Source organism: Melanotaenia boesemani, chromosome 1, assembly GCF_017639745.1.
Source record: "Melanotaenia boesemani isolate fMelBoe1 chromosome 1, fMelBoe1.pri, whole genome shotgun sequence".
In the NCBI taxonomy this organism is placed as follows: domain Eukaryota; kingdom Metazoa; phylum Chordata; class Actinopteri; order Atheriniformes; family Melanotaeniidae; genus Melanotaenia; species Melanotaenia boesemani.
The window spans coordinates 26,347,078-26,363,552 of record NC_055682.1 but is presented as its reverse complement, the minus strand read 5'-3'; the positions used below and the strand labels follow the sequence as shown (position 1 = coordinate 26,363,552).

Here is a 16,475-nt window from a genome sequence, read left to right as displayed (position 1 = left end):
AGCTACATTTTACTCTAACTTTGAGTTTTCACTGAACATAATAGCACACACAAACATGCACTTTTACTCGTAACTTTATCATCTGTCTCTTTCTCTCACTTATTTACACATAAACACAAATGCAAGCATATGCACACACATAGCACACACATATACTGTACTGGCCTTAGCCCCAGTGCTCTGTGTCAGGGTCTGCTGTCTTCACCATCACCAGATTACATCAAGCTATTCAATCTGTAAATGACTTCCACCATGCAGCACACCCAACACGCACTTTGGGAAATGAGCTACCTAACTCAAAATGACCCTGTCCAGTTGTGCTTTGTGTGTGTCTTGTGGCATGCTGGAGTTTGTGTAGTTCAGGTATTACTCATGTGTATGGATGTGTGTGCATGTCCCATATCACCCCACAGTGTCGCTTGTTAAATTAATATCAAGGTTGCATGAGAAATAATTAGTCTTGACGTTCATTCATAATACTCTCATCAACATTGACCACTTAATCACCTAAACTTGTAATAATCAACAAGCTCTGCACTCAGTTTTTGTACATGACATTTCCATAAGTGTGTGTATGAATATTTTTTGTTTAATTTGTATCAGTGTTTCTATATAAATGCTTCAACGAAGTTATAATTGTATAGAAAGCTGTATTTCAGGCATGTATAGGTGTGTGTTTGTAAATACTGTATGTGTATTTGTGTGTTCCACTTCCCTTCATCTTTGCTCTGAAATGCTGACAGACTGAACTGTTTCCAAATCAGATGCAGCGCTCTCCAGCAGGAAGCTTTTGTTTTTGCATGCAGCAATTCCATTACCAGCCGCTTTCATTATTTTAGCATGGTGTTTGTGTGTGTGTGTGTGTGTGTGTGTGTGTGTGTGTGTGTGTGTGTGTGTGTGTGTGTGTGTGCGCACGCGCGCATGTTTGCTTGTACCCTGTTTTAAATGTGATGAAAGAAACCTCCTGCTCAAGTCAAAGTCAGGCTATCTTTTTCCGCAAGACAGTTCAACACACACTCACGCACAGTGGCCATCATAAAGTTGTTTTCTCACATTCCCAGGTGACTGGTGCCACTCAAACCTGACAGCACACACGTTTACACTCTGATGTACATATGTCTTAGCATGCACATTCTGAAGTCTTTGCTTGCACATGTTCATGCTTATGCACTATGCTTGTGGCTTTCTGTTCATCCATCTAAAAGCTTTTTCTGTCCTTATGATGAGAAAATTTCAAATGTCATTTTTTTAGGGCAGCAGGACTGGACAGGACAGGAGGATAAGGAGAAATAGTTTTCTGTGTACCAGTAAAATTCAATTGAAACCTAGATTTTAAATCAAGAAGCCAAAACTTGAATCTAAAATGTTTATGTTTCAGGTCACGTGGTCACCTCCTCTGATTCCTAATGGAGAGATTCGTGTGTATGAAATCCGTCTTCCAGAACCACGATTCTCCCATGACACTAGGAATTCATCTGAGTTGAACATCACCATCGCAGGCCTTGTTCCATTCACGAATTACAGCGTCACTGTGTTGGCGTGTTCAAAAGGTGGAGGACACGTTGGGGGCTGCACAGAAAGTCTCCCAACTCCTGCAACCACATTACCCACAAGCCCTGAAGGCCTTGCACCTCTGTCGGTGGTGGCAGTCAGTGAGTCTTTCCTGGCTATTTCCTGGCAACCACCAAGCAGGCCCAATGGACCTAATATCAGGTAAAATATATAGCACTCAAGAGAACACAATGTGTTGTGTATGTATCAAACTGGTGTTCAGAACTGTCAAGGAAAGGTATTTTTCTTTGGCTCATATTCCGAACTGATGAAACTGGAAATGAGCTGCATTTCAGGAAGAAAAAATGTGGTAGATCATTGGATGAATCATCTGTCTGTCACCATCTATCAGGAGAGAACCACAACCAGTCAAACCAATGTTGTGCTATCATTAAAGCCAAGCTGTCAGTCAAACTCTTGCCAAGACCAGTCAGAAGAATAAAATCAGTTTTCACTGATTAAAGCTTCCAGTGCCCCGATTCATGCTTCTTTAAATTAGCAAATACTCTCCAGTTTTGATCAAATTGATCTGATATTAACATTTCTGCTGAACCTTTGTGGAGTCACCAGTGTTGCGATGTCACATCTAAACACCATCCATATCTGCGAGTATAAGATTCTAATGAATCTTATGAATTATACTTATAATGAATGAAGTTTTGCAGCCTAATCAAACAATGTGCCTGAACATTTGATCATTTTTATCTCAAACCCCCAGAAATAAATTTTCTATTGATTTAAAATTGCTGCTATTATGTTCACTGTGAATGAGACATTGCAAAACTAATCCAAGTGATACGTAACAAAATAAATGGCATGTTTTGCTCTCTGATGATAGTTGGAAAGTAACCAAGTGAATGAAAATTCTGAAGAAATACAGTAAGCATATATTAACTTTGTACAAGAAGATACCCATCCAAGATACCAAAGTAATTATGAGTTTCCCAGTCTGTGTAACCATCTTCACTTTACATAATCTGATTCGGCCTTGTGTCTTTATACATCACCCAAAACCCAAAGTTACAGACCAGACAGATGCAACTGAAAACATTATGTGAATACTGAGACATGTTCTGTAAACGTTCAATTGCTCCTGAACAACTCATGCAAACAAGCAGATAGGAACATGCTAACAAGCTGCTAACATGAGTGCCCTGCTAATGAGCTAAGTGTTGTGCATTTTTAATCAGTGTTTTCTCAGTCCTAACACACATTCTGGTCCACTTTGTTCTGTCCTGTCCTAGAATAAAGGTCCATTTTCCTAGCAGATGATTAAAATGCATGAGCCCGTCTCTCTGTTCCACACTCCTCAGCTCTGTATGTTTGTCTAAGTGGGTTGGTTAAAAGGCGGCATTAAGCCCTTCTCTTCTGATTACAGCAGAAATTAGCATCACTGTGGGGAGAGGAAAACACAAATCCTGCAGAAAAACAACAGAGTAGGGAGGGATAAGATACAGTGAAGCAGACGACTATAGATGATGAAAAACAGCAGAAGAGGAGGAACTGAGTGATAAGAGTCAGTTGAAAATTGTGTGTGTAAGTGTGAGTGTGCATAGAGTAGTCTTTGTGCTCCTGTGTGTTAATGGATTCCTAAACATCCAACTGTGTGCGTTTGTTTTCTTTTATTCAAATTTCCCCCTCAGATACAAGTTGCTCAGACGTAAAACCCACCAGCCCCTGGCCATCACCACGGTCCCCACATTAACAGCCACATCCCCACCTCCCTCTGAAGATCTCCATCGCTGGCTCCATGTTTACTCCGGCACCAAATTGTTCTACCAAGATAAAGGCCTAAGCAGGTGAGATTACTGAAATGAGCTCTAGAGCAAACGGCAGCACTGCAGCAAACAGTGTGTGCAGAGCCGATCTGCGAGCTGCTGCTGATGTCGATCTTTTAATACCGCTCAAAGATACATTAAGCAAATATCCCAAAGAATTAAATTGTTTTTCACACAGCGTCCCCTAATCTCACTTTGGCACTTGGTGGAAGCACTTTTTTTTTTCCTTTCTATGCTTGCTAAACTGCTCTGGATCTGTCTCTACTGTGCTTTTCTCAAAAGCAACTAACCAATTTTTAAATTTATCTTCTCTTCTTAGTTTGCAGATTTTTTTTTTTAAATCAACACCAGATTGTGTAAATGGTTAAAAAAAAAAAAAAAAACTTAAAAAAAAAACACTTTTGTCTTTGTTCCCTGGACTTACTCATTCTGTAATTGTTCCTAAAGCCCATATACTGGTATTTAAGCAGCCCCTCACACTGCATGCTTAGTTGCATGTTTGGATTTATTAGTTCGTTTTTGTACTAATTTGGTCACTGATATTGGTAACAAATATTCTACAAATTTATTAGTTTATTAGCAAAGTTATGACCCAAATGGTCTCATTTAGAGTTATAGTATATATATATATATATATATATATATAAAATTCTTTTTTGTTTCATTTCCGCCAACAAGAGCTTAACTTCCACTTTAAATTAGTACTTGCACCAGGAACAAAGATTTTCTCTCTCCACAGATTCACCCGTTACCAGTACCAGCTGATGGTTCATAACGATGTGGGTTTTACCTCAGGAGAGATTGTCACTGCTGTGACCATGGCGGGGGTTCCCCTCAGCCCTCCGTCTCTGTCTGCTTCCACTATCAATCACACGGCAATACAAGTCAACTGGACACAGCCGTGTAAGGTTATCCCTCTCTTCAACACACAAAAGCACACACACCCCATCTCAGCTGAGGTCTTTATTTAAGCAAAACTGAAACAGCAAAACACATCTGCACAAACAAGAACACAATAGAGATGCAAGTTTGTGAACTATATTTGACTTTTCTAGATTTTTGCATTAACACCAAATCCAGAGGTAAAATAAAACATATAGGTATTTTAAAAATGTAAAATAAACTCATTTTCTGAGGAAAATTCTCCCATATTACGCATCCGAGTGGTAAAACTCTGTGAACCTTCTACAGCATCACTGTTTAGTGACTGATTCATGAACAGAAAGATCCGCGCTCACCGGAGAGCCCTTCAGTGACTTCATAGACGAGTGCATGCCTTGCTCTCTCAGTGATCTGTGTTTTTAGACCAGTACTGGAAATTGGCTCTAAAATTAAAAAAAAAAAAACAATTACCATTAATTACTGGAGTCCAGATTTTAAGGTGTTCAGAATTTTTTTTTTTTCCACCCTGATTCAGAACATTGTAAATGGTCAAGGATTACCATTAATGTGCTCACTGTTGTTTTATTTAAAAACGGGCTCTTAGTCACACTTAATCTTTCCATCAATTGAAAACACTGTAATTTCACCATGAAATTCTCTGAGTTTCACATACTTACAATGTTTGGCTTTTTAATGTTGGATCGTTTTCCTCAATAAATAGGCAAATTGCCAAATATGATAATTATGTGTTATTTAATTTAGATTCTTTATCTACTTGATGAAATCTTTGTTTATATTTCCTAATAATAATTTTTTTAGAGTTAAAAGAGAGTCATACTTGATGGCAAAATGCTTAGTGAAAACAACCTTGTGCTGTCAAAGTTAATATTGAGATTGAAAGAATAGGTTGTTTAAACTGCTCTGTCTTTTTTTCTCAGCTTTACAAGACCTGCAGGGAGAGGTGGAATGGTTCTTTATCACAGTAGAGTCTCCTCAACCAAGTCAGATTTTGACTTTTGGACCTGAGATCAAGTCCACAGTGATAAGTGACCTTTGGCCCAGTACCACATATCTTCTGTCATTATATGTGTCAAATGGAGCACATAATACAACCAAGACCATAGTTAATGTCACCACAGCAGATGGAGGTAAGGGCACATTAGATTTTGATTTTGACCAGCAACTGAAGGTTAGCAACTGAAACAAGTTTGATCTGTTGTTATCCGCATGTGATGGTGTAGTTATAACATGTGACTTGTGTCTATATAAATGCCATGCACATCAGTTCAGTGCATTCAAGAGAGGTGTCTAGATTAAGATGCATTTCTCTGCAACATTGTGCTGCACAGGAGACGTTAAACACATCATGTAGTGAGGCATGAAATCAATACAAAGTGTGTGTGAGGCAGATTTAAGGTGTTGTAAGATGCTTGTTGGCACTATGCTCAGACAAAAACACAATCTGGGCTCACACCTCCTGACATAAAAGTTATTTTCTACCTGTTAAATGGGACAGTAAACATATTTTCCTCATTCTGTAATGTATACTTCTTTATGACAAAGTTACAGTAGCCTACATTGCTTTCACTTTCTCAACAGAAAATATTTAGTCCAATATAAAATAGTGACTTCATCATTAGTAAAATCACATCTTTATGTTTAAATGGAAAAATTCTATAAAAACACCTTCTCTTCTCACACTTTTTGCTGTTTGTTTAATCAGTTCATTTGGTCAAAATGAACAACTGGGAGAGAACATTAAATGGAGGATAGCTCATTTATATTATTAGTGGATATCAGTTCCTATCAGATATAAGAATTATATTTTCCTACCAGGGTCAGCTTTTATTTACCTTGACTTCTTTAAACCTCCCAGCCGTCATCGCTTCTCTTTTCTCTTCATCTCTGATCCCAGTCACCAAGCATTAAAGGGTTTTCTTTCAGATTACTGTACTCTCTGCTGCTATATGTCTATTGTCACTTCTTTCTCAGTTCTGTGTGACGATCTTTTTTTTTCTCACAGTTCTCTCCCTGTCTCAGTATAATCTTTTTTCAGAGACCTCTTTCTTTTGCTCTAATCTGAGCAGTTTAATAAAAAGTGCATTAAAAACATTAGAAAATCATTAGGTGCTAAAGGCAAAGCATGGCTCGTTTAACAGAGAGGGCTCTTGAGGTAATTTCATTATTTTACAGCTATAACAGTGTGCACACACATACACTCTAAGGGGGGCTAATATATTTCAACTAAAGCAGCTCAACCCTACCAACCATCCTAACGTGGCCTGCAATCTATAGGGCAATGCTAACATTAGCACTAATTGCCAAGAAAAATACATGTGCATGTCTGTGTGTGTATGGAGCAAAGGCTCAGTGTTCAGCACTCCGTTGATAATGTCTTCCTGCAGAAAATGAAATGTAGAGCGGTAGGTTAGGTTTAGGTAAGTGCACTGGTTGCATATGAATTGGGTTAACTTCACACAGCTGAGTACATTCTCACTTTGAATAATGGATGAAATCTATATAATTACCCCTCTTACAACCATAGTCTTCAAATCTTATTCACTTCCCCAATGTTTGACTCTCTTTTTCAATTTTTTTCCTCTTGGTTTGATTTGCATCATTAGATGATAATGTACCTAAATTGAAAATATTCCTTTATTTTTTTCCCTCTTTCAGACTTCTGATTTTGCTCACTGGCTCTAATATCTGCCTCCTTCACAGAGAATCTCGTTGCTCTTTACAGTATTTTTCCATCATCCTTGTTAATATACAGTCCAAACTGAAATTAGCAGCAAAAAATGCAGCACATGTTTAAAAATTAATACACTTAATGCTTATGACAATATTTAATGGAAAGGTTTAAACATTTGAATGTTTAAACCAAGAAATAAGTCTAGGCTGACCTGGAGCAAAACAAAATTTAGCCCTTTGTAAATGTAGGCAGTGTTTTTATATGCTACAGATTTAAATGTATAAAAGTAAGAAAACATTGTTTTCTTTCAAAGTTTGTTTCTTTTTTTTTTAGTGTTACCAAAACCTCTCAAACCAAGCATCTCTAAAGGGTGCCGCTAGTTTGGTTTAGTTTACATTTTGTGTTTGTATTCTCTATATCAGTATCGCTGCCTTTCCAAACAGAAACTGGCCGACATGCGGTCACTTGGTTCACGTTGTGCTCAAATGTTCCATCAATGGGTTTGAATGAGTTCTGGCAGGAGGCAGCTCAAAAACTACAAGTTTCCCATAAATATTGACCAATAATGTGCTTTGATTACTACACCCACTATGTATTTATCAAAGCTTTACTTTTGGGAGCAGCACAGACACGACATTTATCGCTGTTTTCAGTTTTAGAGGGAAACGAGACAGTAAACCCATCAATGAATAAATTTACAGTTTATATTTAGTGATGAAAATAAACATTAGTTAATCCCATATACTGATCAATATAAGTGCATCTTCAATGGTTTATATTAACGTTATACACAACAAAAGAAACACTGGAAGTACGACACCCATTTTAAAGCTCTGTCTCACCGTTGTTAGCTGCATGCTAGCTTGGTAATGCTACCTTGTCCTACTACACATAGTGTGCCAGAGGTTACGTGCCCGGCTTGAGTTTCCCTTCATTTCCCATGATCTACTACTGTTCTCTCTGCCTGGTATCAGACAAAAATTAGATGAATAGCAAAGATGGCTCAATATATTTTAAAGGAGTTTTAAATGACTTGAAGGAAAATATGTAGCTGTAGATGCTTAGAATAATGACTTAATCATCTAAAGAAAACACTATTATATGATTACTTATTTACCATATTTCACTTTTTGTTATGTAAACTGAGTACATGCATCTGTAACCCTGTTAAGTGTGCTTCAACCAGCCAATTTTTAAAAATAAAATAAAATAAACAAATAAAACAATACAATATTATTATACAGTTTTACAGAAATAACTGGATGAGATGAGATGAGACCATAGAGCTGCACCTAGGAACAGGAAAACCTCTTGAAGATGTGACATTGTCTGGGCATACACGAGCAGCAACACATTTACATGCTTTCATGTTGGCAGAAAGCACAATAAGATGGAAGCTAGTGGTTGCTTACCATTTCAGTGGCAATTCCACTAATTAGGCAAATTACAAGCCAGCCACCCTTGTCAGCATTAAGAGCAGCTTCCATTGGACTTCATGTAGTAAACATCCCCCGCTAACATGGACAGTCCTTATCGAGCTACTCATTAGATTTAATGGGAAAGTGTGTCCAAAATTTGACTGGTATTGTATGTGGAGGGTATTTTGAGGGACCACAACATAATATCTGTCCCACACCCAGCAATACTAGACAGGAGGCTATACTTGACAAGGACACAAGAATTTGTGTCAGACATTTTCATTTCCACCTGAAACAGTAGAAAAAGGGGAGACTCCCTCTCAAGGAAATTTCAATATTGGGTGGATTTCTAAGAAGGAATGCTGGTGAAAATTGCTCCAAACCTCCCTCTAACCTGACAACGGTGTGGTTTCTAGAGCATGTGAACCACTGGTTGGACATAACGTCCTCTCACCACCTGACATGATACAATTGATTGATGTGTGCTGGCAACATCTACAATCGTATCCATCCAAAAGACATGTTTGATTATGGATACACGTTTGTGTTGACAAGCGGGTTAGGGTTAGTTCATGTTCGTAACATGTTCAGCTGCATAATTACTTATTTCCACAATCCAATCTTTTTTTTATTTTTATTTTTTAATATCCAAGTTTATCCAGCAAGGCCAGACTGTCTTTCCATTTTTGCTGAAGCATTGTCTGCCAAAGAATATATAACGAAGCTAAATATGAAGTTAATATTCTAGTTTATATATTTAACTACCAGAAATTAAAATCAGAAATACTGTTACAATCACCACCAAAGTAAAAATTTATTATTCAACTAAAATCTTTATATGGGGGAAAAAAACTGCCTTCAACTGCAATGAATTTGAGATAAATTACTGCCAGTGTCTACAGTGACTGAATTCTCTTTCACTGCAGTTAAACTTCAACTAACTGGTTAATTACACAATTAATTAACTAAAACTGGCTACATGAAATAACACTGTTGACTTAATTCATTAAAAAGCATTTAGCTAATGCCCCACACTGCCAAGAATTGTAATAGCTACTTACCAGTTAAAATAACACAGAGAACGAAAAGTTCAACGCTGGATCTGCTGCTGTCTGGAACTACTTTCAGCTCCATGACCCCCATGACTTCTGCATCCCTTTCTCTCTGTAGAAGTCTATAGAAGTGTTGCCACTCTCTCTATTTAGACCACTCTGATGAGTATATGGAAGCTTTTGTTGTCCAATAATTTAAGTAATTAAGTAAATATTCAGATTTTACATTAGTCTTTTGCCCTCCCTTTACCCGACTTTCTGAGGATTTTCAAATCCAATCATTCTGACCAGACTCACAGTTACTCTGTATTTTATAAGCAGTAACACACATCTCTTTTTCTCTCTGTCTGGAATGCACATACACCCCTCAGTTACAGCATGGTTGAAAGGACTGTTTGATCTCTGAATTTGGGTTTGTTTCTGCACACTGAGTAAAACTTGCGCTGCTACTAAACAACCTTTGAAGGAAACTTGCATGATATTCAGAAGTTAGACCCAAACTACCACTGATGACTTTCACGTCCAGTACACATACTGTATTTACTGTATAACAAAACACATTTTACTGACTTTTAACATTCTGGATTGATGGTCCTTAATGCTGCACTTCTTAAAGTTTTAGTGTTGTGGTTTTTATGTAGAAAATTTACAAGCACTTTATAACCAATCATCAAATAAATATGGTGTAAAATATCCATCAGAAAGTCATAACACAAATGCTCAGGTTTGCTTCTTCTATTTCTGCAGCAGTTAAGCCAGTCTGTTAAAACATGTGTTTTTAAGACAGCTGGTTTTATTAGATGGTTTTATTATAATTGCTTAGTTTTTTTTAATATTTAAAATTTTGAGATGATATATTATTGTGTACCACTCTCAGAGCCAGAGGGGATGTCTACTCCAGAAGTGGTTCCAGTGAACAGTAGTACTGCACGTGTGCTCTGGTTTCCTCCTCTTCGACCCAATGGAGCAGTAACTAGTTACAACATCTATGTGAATGACCGTCTCCATGGCAGTGTAGACAACAGCTCCGGTTCATACCTGCTAAGCGACCTACTCCCGTTTACGGTTTACAATATACAGGTATACACACAGTCAAAAAAACAAATATGCAAACCATAATATACAAACATGTGCAAAATGTTTTTGTTTTGTTTTTTGTCTGTGCTGACCTGTATTTTCAGGTGGAGGTGTGCACAGTTTATGCATGTGCCCAAAGTAGTGTTACCAAAACCACCACTGTGGAGGACTTTCCTGCTGACATGGCCACACCACAAGCTAAAGTTATCAGTCCCAGGTATTATAGTAATGCTCTGGCATTTGTTTCTTTCTCTTTTTGTTTATTTAAGCAGCACCTTTTTGTTACTGAATGCTATGCATTAAGTTAAAGACGACTCGTACTTTTGATAAATAAACAGGGTTTTTTTACAGAAATTTTATTGATGATTTTATGTTACCATAGCTATAATTTCAAAAAACCTTGCACGGTCAGTACTTCATAACATGTCATTTGGTAGTTATTACAGTTCGAAAACTGTTTTTCTTGCCAGGTCAGAGTCCCTTTTTTTAATTTACATGTTTTTATTTAATTTATCCCAGAAAAGAGTTCTTCAGCTGCCTTTCATGTTGTGTTTTAATGAGGTCTTAGCACAGGGTTTAAGCACCAGTTCAAGACTAAATCACATTTTAAGCTAGAACTTATGGGGACCTTCCCATATATGGATTCAAATGGTTTCACACTTATGAGACAGGTTTAACTTCAGAGTAAAGACTGTATGCCTAATAGTGTGTGGTGAAAATGGATTACCTTGATTACATAACTGATGCTACAAGACCACCACCAAGACCAGCAAGATTTCTGAGACAGAACTAACGCGCTGAAGGATTTTAATTATACAGATTTTTCTGACTGCGACTAAAATAATTTGTTTGTTTTAGACAAAGCTTTCATGTGACTCAGTAAGGGGAACTCATATAACCTCTCCCTTACAAGAACTTATCACCTTGAGGTTTTTGGCATGTGGAACCTTCTATGGTGAAACAGCATATTTGTGTAGTGTGAGTGAATCAGTTGTCTGTAAAATAGAGCATAAAGTCTGCAAAGCAATACGTGAAGTGAAAAAGAATTACATCAAGTTCCCAGATGCTGGTGATCAGACCACCAAGATACAGTTGTATGAATATGAGACTAATTAGTTGTATTGATGGATGTCATGTTCCCATTCAGTCGTGTGTTGAACTCTTCCAGCCTGCAACAATGTTAGAGAACTGGAGGGAGTGTAGACACATATGAAACATGATTCCTGTACAGTTCAGCATCTTCAGTTGAAGGACACTGAACGATTTTCCAAAACTCCTCTTTTGAAAATTTGAAGCAGGAGAACATACAGTAGGGGAAATATATAATGTATATATATATATATATAAATATATATATATATATATATAGATATAGATATAGATATATGTATATATATGTGTGTGTGTGTGTGTGCGCGTGTTTAGTGAGTGATTAGTACAGTCGAGCTTTACCTAAAGGGGTTGGGGGGTCTTGTTACTTTGTCACATGAGTTACAGTATATTCATTCACAGTTGCAAACCATGCATTTTCTTTTTTGGTTTGTGTTGAATAATAATGTTTGTGTTCAATTTGTGCAGATTTTTTTTTTATTACATTTTCTTTTTCCTTTCTTCATGCTAGATCAGGGGTCAAGCTCCTGTTCCATACATACAGACTGCTCAAATTTACATTAGAAAACGTTCACCTCAGGTATTAAGATCTCGTCACCTTTGCACCATGTGAACATTTTTAATCTGATTCAGCTTCCAACACATTGTCCTTGATTACCTTAGTATGAGACTCTGCAGTCTGGAACTGGTTAATCTGAAATTAGGTAACATTTCAGAAAGCAAATGAATTAGTGTGGATTGATTTAAACCAGATTAGTTTAGTCCTAGTTTTATTTTAACCCTGAAAGTGAAACTGGCCACTGGAGATTTTAGAAGTCAGGCTGTTTTTAAGTCTTAAATATATATGTGTTAGCCTTTCTCTATATGCCCTTGGTAAAAGTAATTCAAAATTTCAAATCTGTGAGGATGTGCCATATTGTTTTTTAGTAAAATATTAATCCTGCTTTAAATTTTGAAATGATTGTTTCATGTTTAAGATAAATGCATTTAGAGTTTTTATTACTATTAATCAGTGATAATATTTTTCACAAGAGGTCCTCCCAATCTTTGGTTGCCATTGAATAATAAGATATGACATGATTAATAGCGCCTTTGTGGTATTTTGTCAGTTTTACTTAAAAATCTGATCCATTTAACAAATAAACAGTAGCTACATGTATATTTGATTCGTTTAGTGTTCAATCTATAAAAGTAAATCCATGAAAGCATTTTATTCATGGTATTTTGAGTAGAAAATAAAGGGCATTTGGTGGTAAAGTGGCATTTTATTTGTAGTCTGTTTTCAAAATTTACAACGCCTTGCTTCTTATGTGCAAACCAACAGGTAATGTTTCAAATCTTATGGTTGCAAGTGCTGATTTGTGGCTTATTTTCTGTCTGGGGGACTGTGGAAGTTGTAACTCTGTGTGTTATTACACAGATCTTTTCCCTGCCAAAGATGTCAAGAGATAAAAAAGAGGGGGGAAATCAATACTGTGAAGTGTATAAAGATACACACACTCTGACACTGTAACTCAACTTTGTCAGGCATTAACCATGCATGAATGCATGTGTGTGCTTGAAAGTCTGTGTGTGTTTGTGTGTGTGAGACTGAATGTGAACACTTGTGTGAAAAAAGTGTGAAGGAGACACATACTCCTGCCTATCACTTTCATTTTCTTCCTGCCCCCTCCCTCCACCCCTCTTCTGTCAGGGTGGTGAGATTAGATTGGTCCCATCCAGGAAAACCCAGTGGGATCATGCTGGGCTATGAGGTTTTAAGACGGACCCTTAGATCATGCACTGATGGGTCAACAGGGGTAACATCATCCTCGGGGAAGGAGTCTGACAGCACAGGTGGTTTAAGGTTCAGATGTTCATACCTGCAGTGTCCTGCAAATCATGGTGTGTGTGGGACGTCCTGCTTCAGTCGTGACATGCAGGTGATTATTTCTTTTTTTATTATCTTTTCTTTTAATATATGTTTCAATTCCCTTTTTTATCTTTCTTATGCTGTAATCCTCTCACCACTGCTCTCTTCACCTCCAAGGCTCTATTTTAAGTAGAATTTCCCATGAGTAAACATTAAAGCCCCCTCACTCGCTCATTGTACAACAGGAAAGTGAAAACAAAGGTGTATGTCCAGGGTCTTTTCTTTGGCTGCTCATCTGACATGGAAAATATGTTTTTCTATGTTTTCCCTCAGGACATTAGTCCTCACCAAACCTCAGACATGCACAACAGCACACAAAAAGAAACACATTGCATGCTTTATATTGGAAGAAAGATCAACATCTTGGTGATTAATTTCTCTAAACAGATTAACTTGTCATCTGCATTCACTTCCCTCTTTGTGTCATTGAAGGCTAGCCAAGTTGGCACAGTGTATGCCTGCCATACGTTTACCCCGAAGCATCCAGTAGCACAAAAGGCTACGTTTAAGCTCACAAACGAATACAAGCGTTGATGCCAGATAAATATTACTAGTTTATATTTGCAAATGGAGGACATGAAAGTGACATTTTTAAGAGGGAAAATCATAAATGCACACACTAAAATGAAATACAAAATACACACTCAGGCATGTTAGCAGTATAAAGGAGACGTGTGGTAAAAAAGTTGTCATTTTTATATGTTAAATTATTTTTTATTCATTATTTCATGGTTGTCATCAGTTTCAAAGTGTCAATATCTTATGTTGATGTTGAATATTATAATTTCCCCTATGATTAATAAAGTTTTGTGTGTGTGTGTGTCTGTGTGTGTGTGTTTGGTAGAGGGCATACATATAAAAACTCTTAAGTTACAGAATTTACTTAATCAAAATTACATGTTTCTAACAAACAAATGCAACAAAATCCTTTTAGACATTACTATAAACCTTTAAAAAACACATTGCAAAAAAATTATTTTTTTGCGCTCATTAAATTGTTTATATATATATATATATATACATATATATATATATATATATATATAGATATAGATATAGATATAGATATAGATATCCATATATATATATATATATATATATATATATATATAATTCTAAGTTGGTGCTTTCTGTCTTCTCATTTTTTTTGTTTTTGTTTCTTTTTAACTAAGAGAATGAGTTTGTATATAATTTGTTAATATACTTCACTTTATGTGTGCTATTGTACTTAATTCAGGTTTGTTGCGGTGGATTATTATACACAAGGAAGCCACATCACTATTGCTGCGAGGATAAATATATGAGTTTCAATAATTCATTCATTCCTGTGTGCTGCAATAACAAATTGGTCCCATCTCTTCGTGACCACCAATGCTGTGGAGGATACTATGTTCCTGTAAAATCCAGTGAGTTTCTACTCTATTTGTTTTCACAAACTTTACATGTCTTCTGTTCCACATGACTTGAGTTTACTCTTCTCCATTTTGTTCAAGTGTTTCCTTCATCTGTCCTTGTCTTTATAGATGAATACTGCTGTCCTGACAACTTGCAGGGCCGGGTCTCAATTGGGCTGGGTGACAGCTGCTGCGGGGGGGTTCCTTACTCCATGACAGGCGGCCAGCTCTGCTGCAGTGGGAGCCTCCATGATGGCTATGGGGTCCAATGCTGTGGAGGCCGGATTGTAGATAATACCCTGGTGTGCTGTGGTGATGCTGAGAGGGGGGAAGTGCATAAATATTCTCCAGGTAAGTGAAGAAACACACAGGTGGAAGCTTAGTTTGAGCTGTTAGTCTGTTTCAAAATTTTCCACAAATGAGAAAATTCTACACATTTTTGGTTGACAGAAGTTTTATGAGTAGCTTAGCCAACTTAATGCAAACTTATTCTTGTCTTGAGAAAGTTGTTTAATCTAAAGTCCAGTCAGCACAAGGCCCTTTCTTCAGGAAAAGAAAAGATTTGTCCGCTAAGTCCGTGGTGATATTGTTGTATTTAAGGTGGTTGGCAAAGGGGAAAGTGAGGAAAAAGATGGAAAATGACAGGAAAACGGAGGAAAGAAAAAGGGCTGAAAGGTAGACACATGGTACAGGAACGTGGGGTCGTTTCCCTGTCCTCCTCTCCCGCAGAGTCCCAAAGCACCCGGATACCATGGCACAGATGGGACTGTATGTGTGCGCCCGTGTGTGGGTTTCTGTGTAGGTGTGTGTCATTAGACATCTTTGTCATGGCAGATGATGATGAAACACACTCAGGATGGCACCGTTGAGGGCACTGCCAAGCCCACAGCAGGAGAAATACACACTCATTCTCTCCCATACACACACTTTAACACATATAGACATATTACAGACACTCACACACACACACACACACACACACACAGAGGCAACAGGGTGCCCTCGGCAGGGTTTGCTTAGTGTTGAATGCCAGAGACAGACACGTGGACTCTATTCATCACACATAAACAATGGCCCCATATGGGCAGGCATATAGTACTCCATTAGCCCATCAACAAACACAGACACACACACACACAGGATAGCTGTGCACATAAAAGCACAAGCATGCTGAGAGAAAAGTTACTTGAAAACCTAGTCAGGAGAAAACCTGTACTTTTTTCCTAAATATATTTCTTAAATTCTTGAATTTGAGTCTTTCACACCATTGCTCACTTTGTCTTATCATTCTTTCTTCTCCCCAACTGGAAGGTATTTTTTCTCTCCTCCAACTGAGCAGGCTATGTGGTCATCTTTCATTTGAAGAGGCCTCCCAAGGAATGCATATGCTCCCTACCTCATCAACCTCTTCATCTTCTTCGCAAATTTATTTTCCATCTTCTCTTTGCCTTTGTTGTCCTGTTTTATCATCTCATTTCCCTCAACTTTTTCCCCTCCTCTGGTTCTTTGCCTAGACGCATGGTCTTCCTTTATTCTTCCATGTCGTTCTTTTCTTATCTCCCTATTCACCCCCTCCCTCCCTTTATGTGCCCCTTTCCATTCACTCATC

At 37.5% G+C, this 16,475-nt stretch overlaps 1 protein-coding gene across 1 annotated transcript in view; it reads left to right on the top strand.

The window, feature by feature from the left end:
- ush2a (Usher syndrome 2A (autosomal recessive, mild)) overlaps window positions 1–16,475 on the top strand; it is a 250,130-nt gene that overhangs the window by 164,442 nt on the left and 69,213 nt on the right. The window contains 9 exon segments of the mRNA XM_042001931.1: window positions 1,379–1,713; window positions 3,195–3,350; window positions 4,069–4,232; window positions 5,150–5,359; window positions 10,251–10,453; window positions 10,555–10,667; window positions 13,254–13,482; window positions 14,710–14,878; window positions 14,996–15,217. Of these exon segments, the coding sequence (XP_041857865.1) occupies window positions 1,379–1,713; window positions 3,195–3,350; window positions 4,069–4,232; window positions 5,150–5,359; window positions 10,251–10,453; window positions 10,555–10,667; window positions 13,254–13,482; window positions 14,710–14,878; window positions 14,996–15,217 (1,801 nt within the window).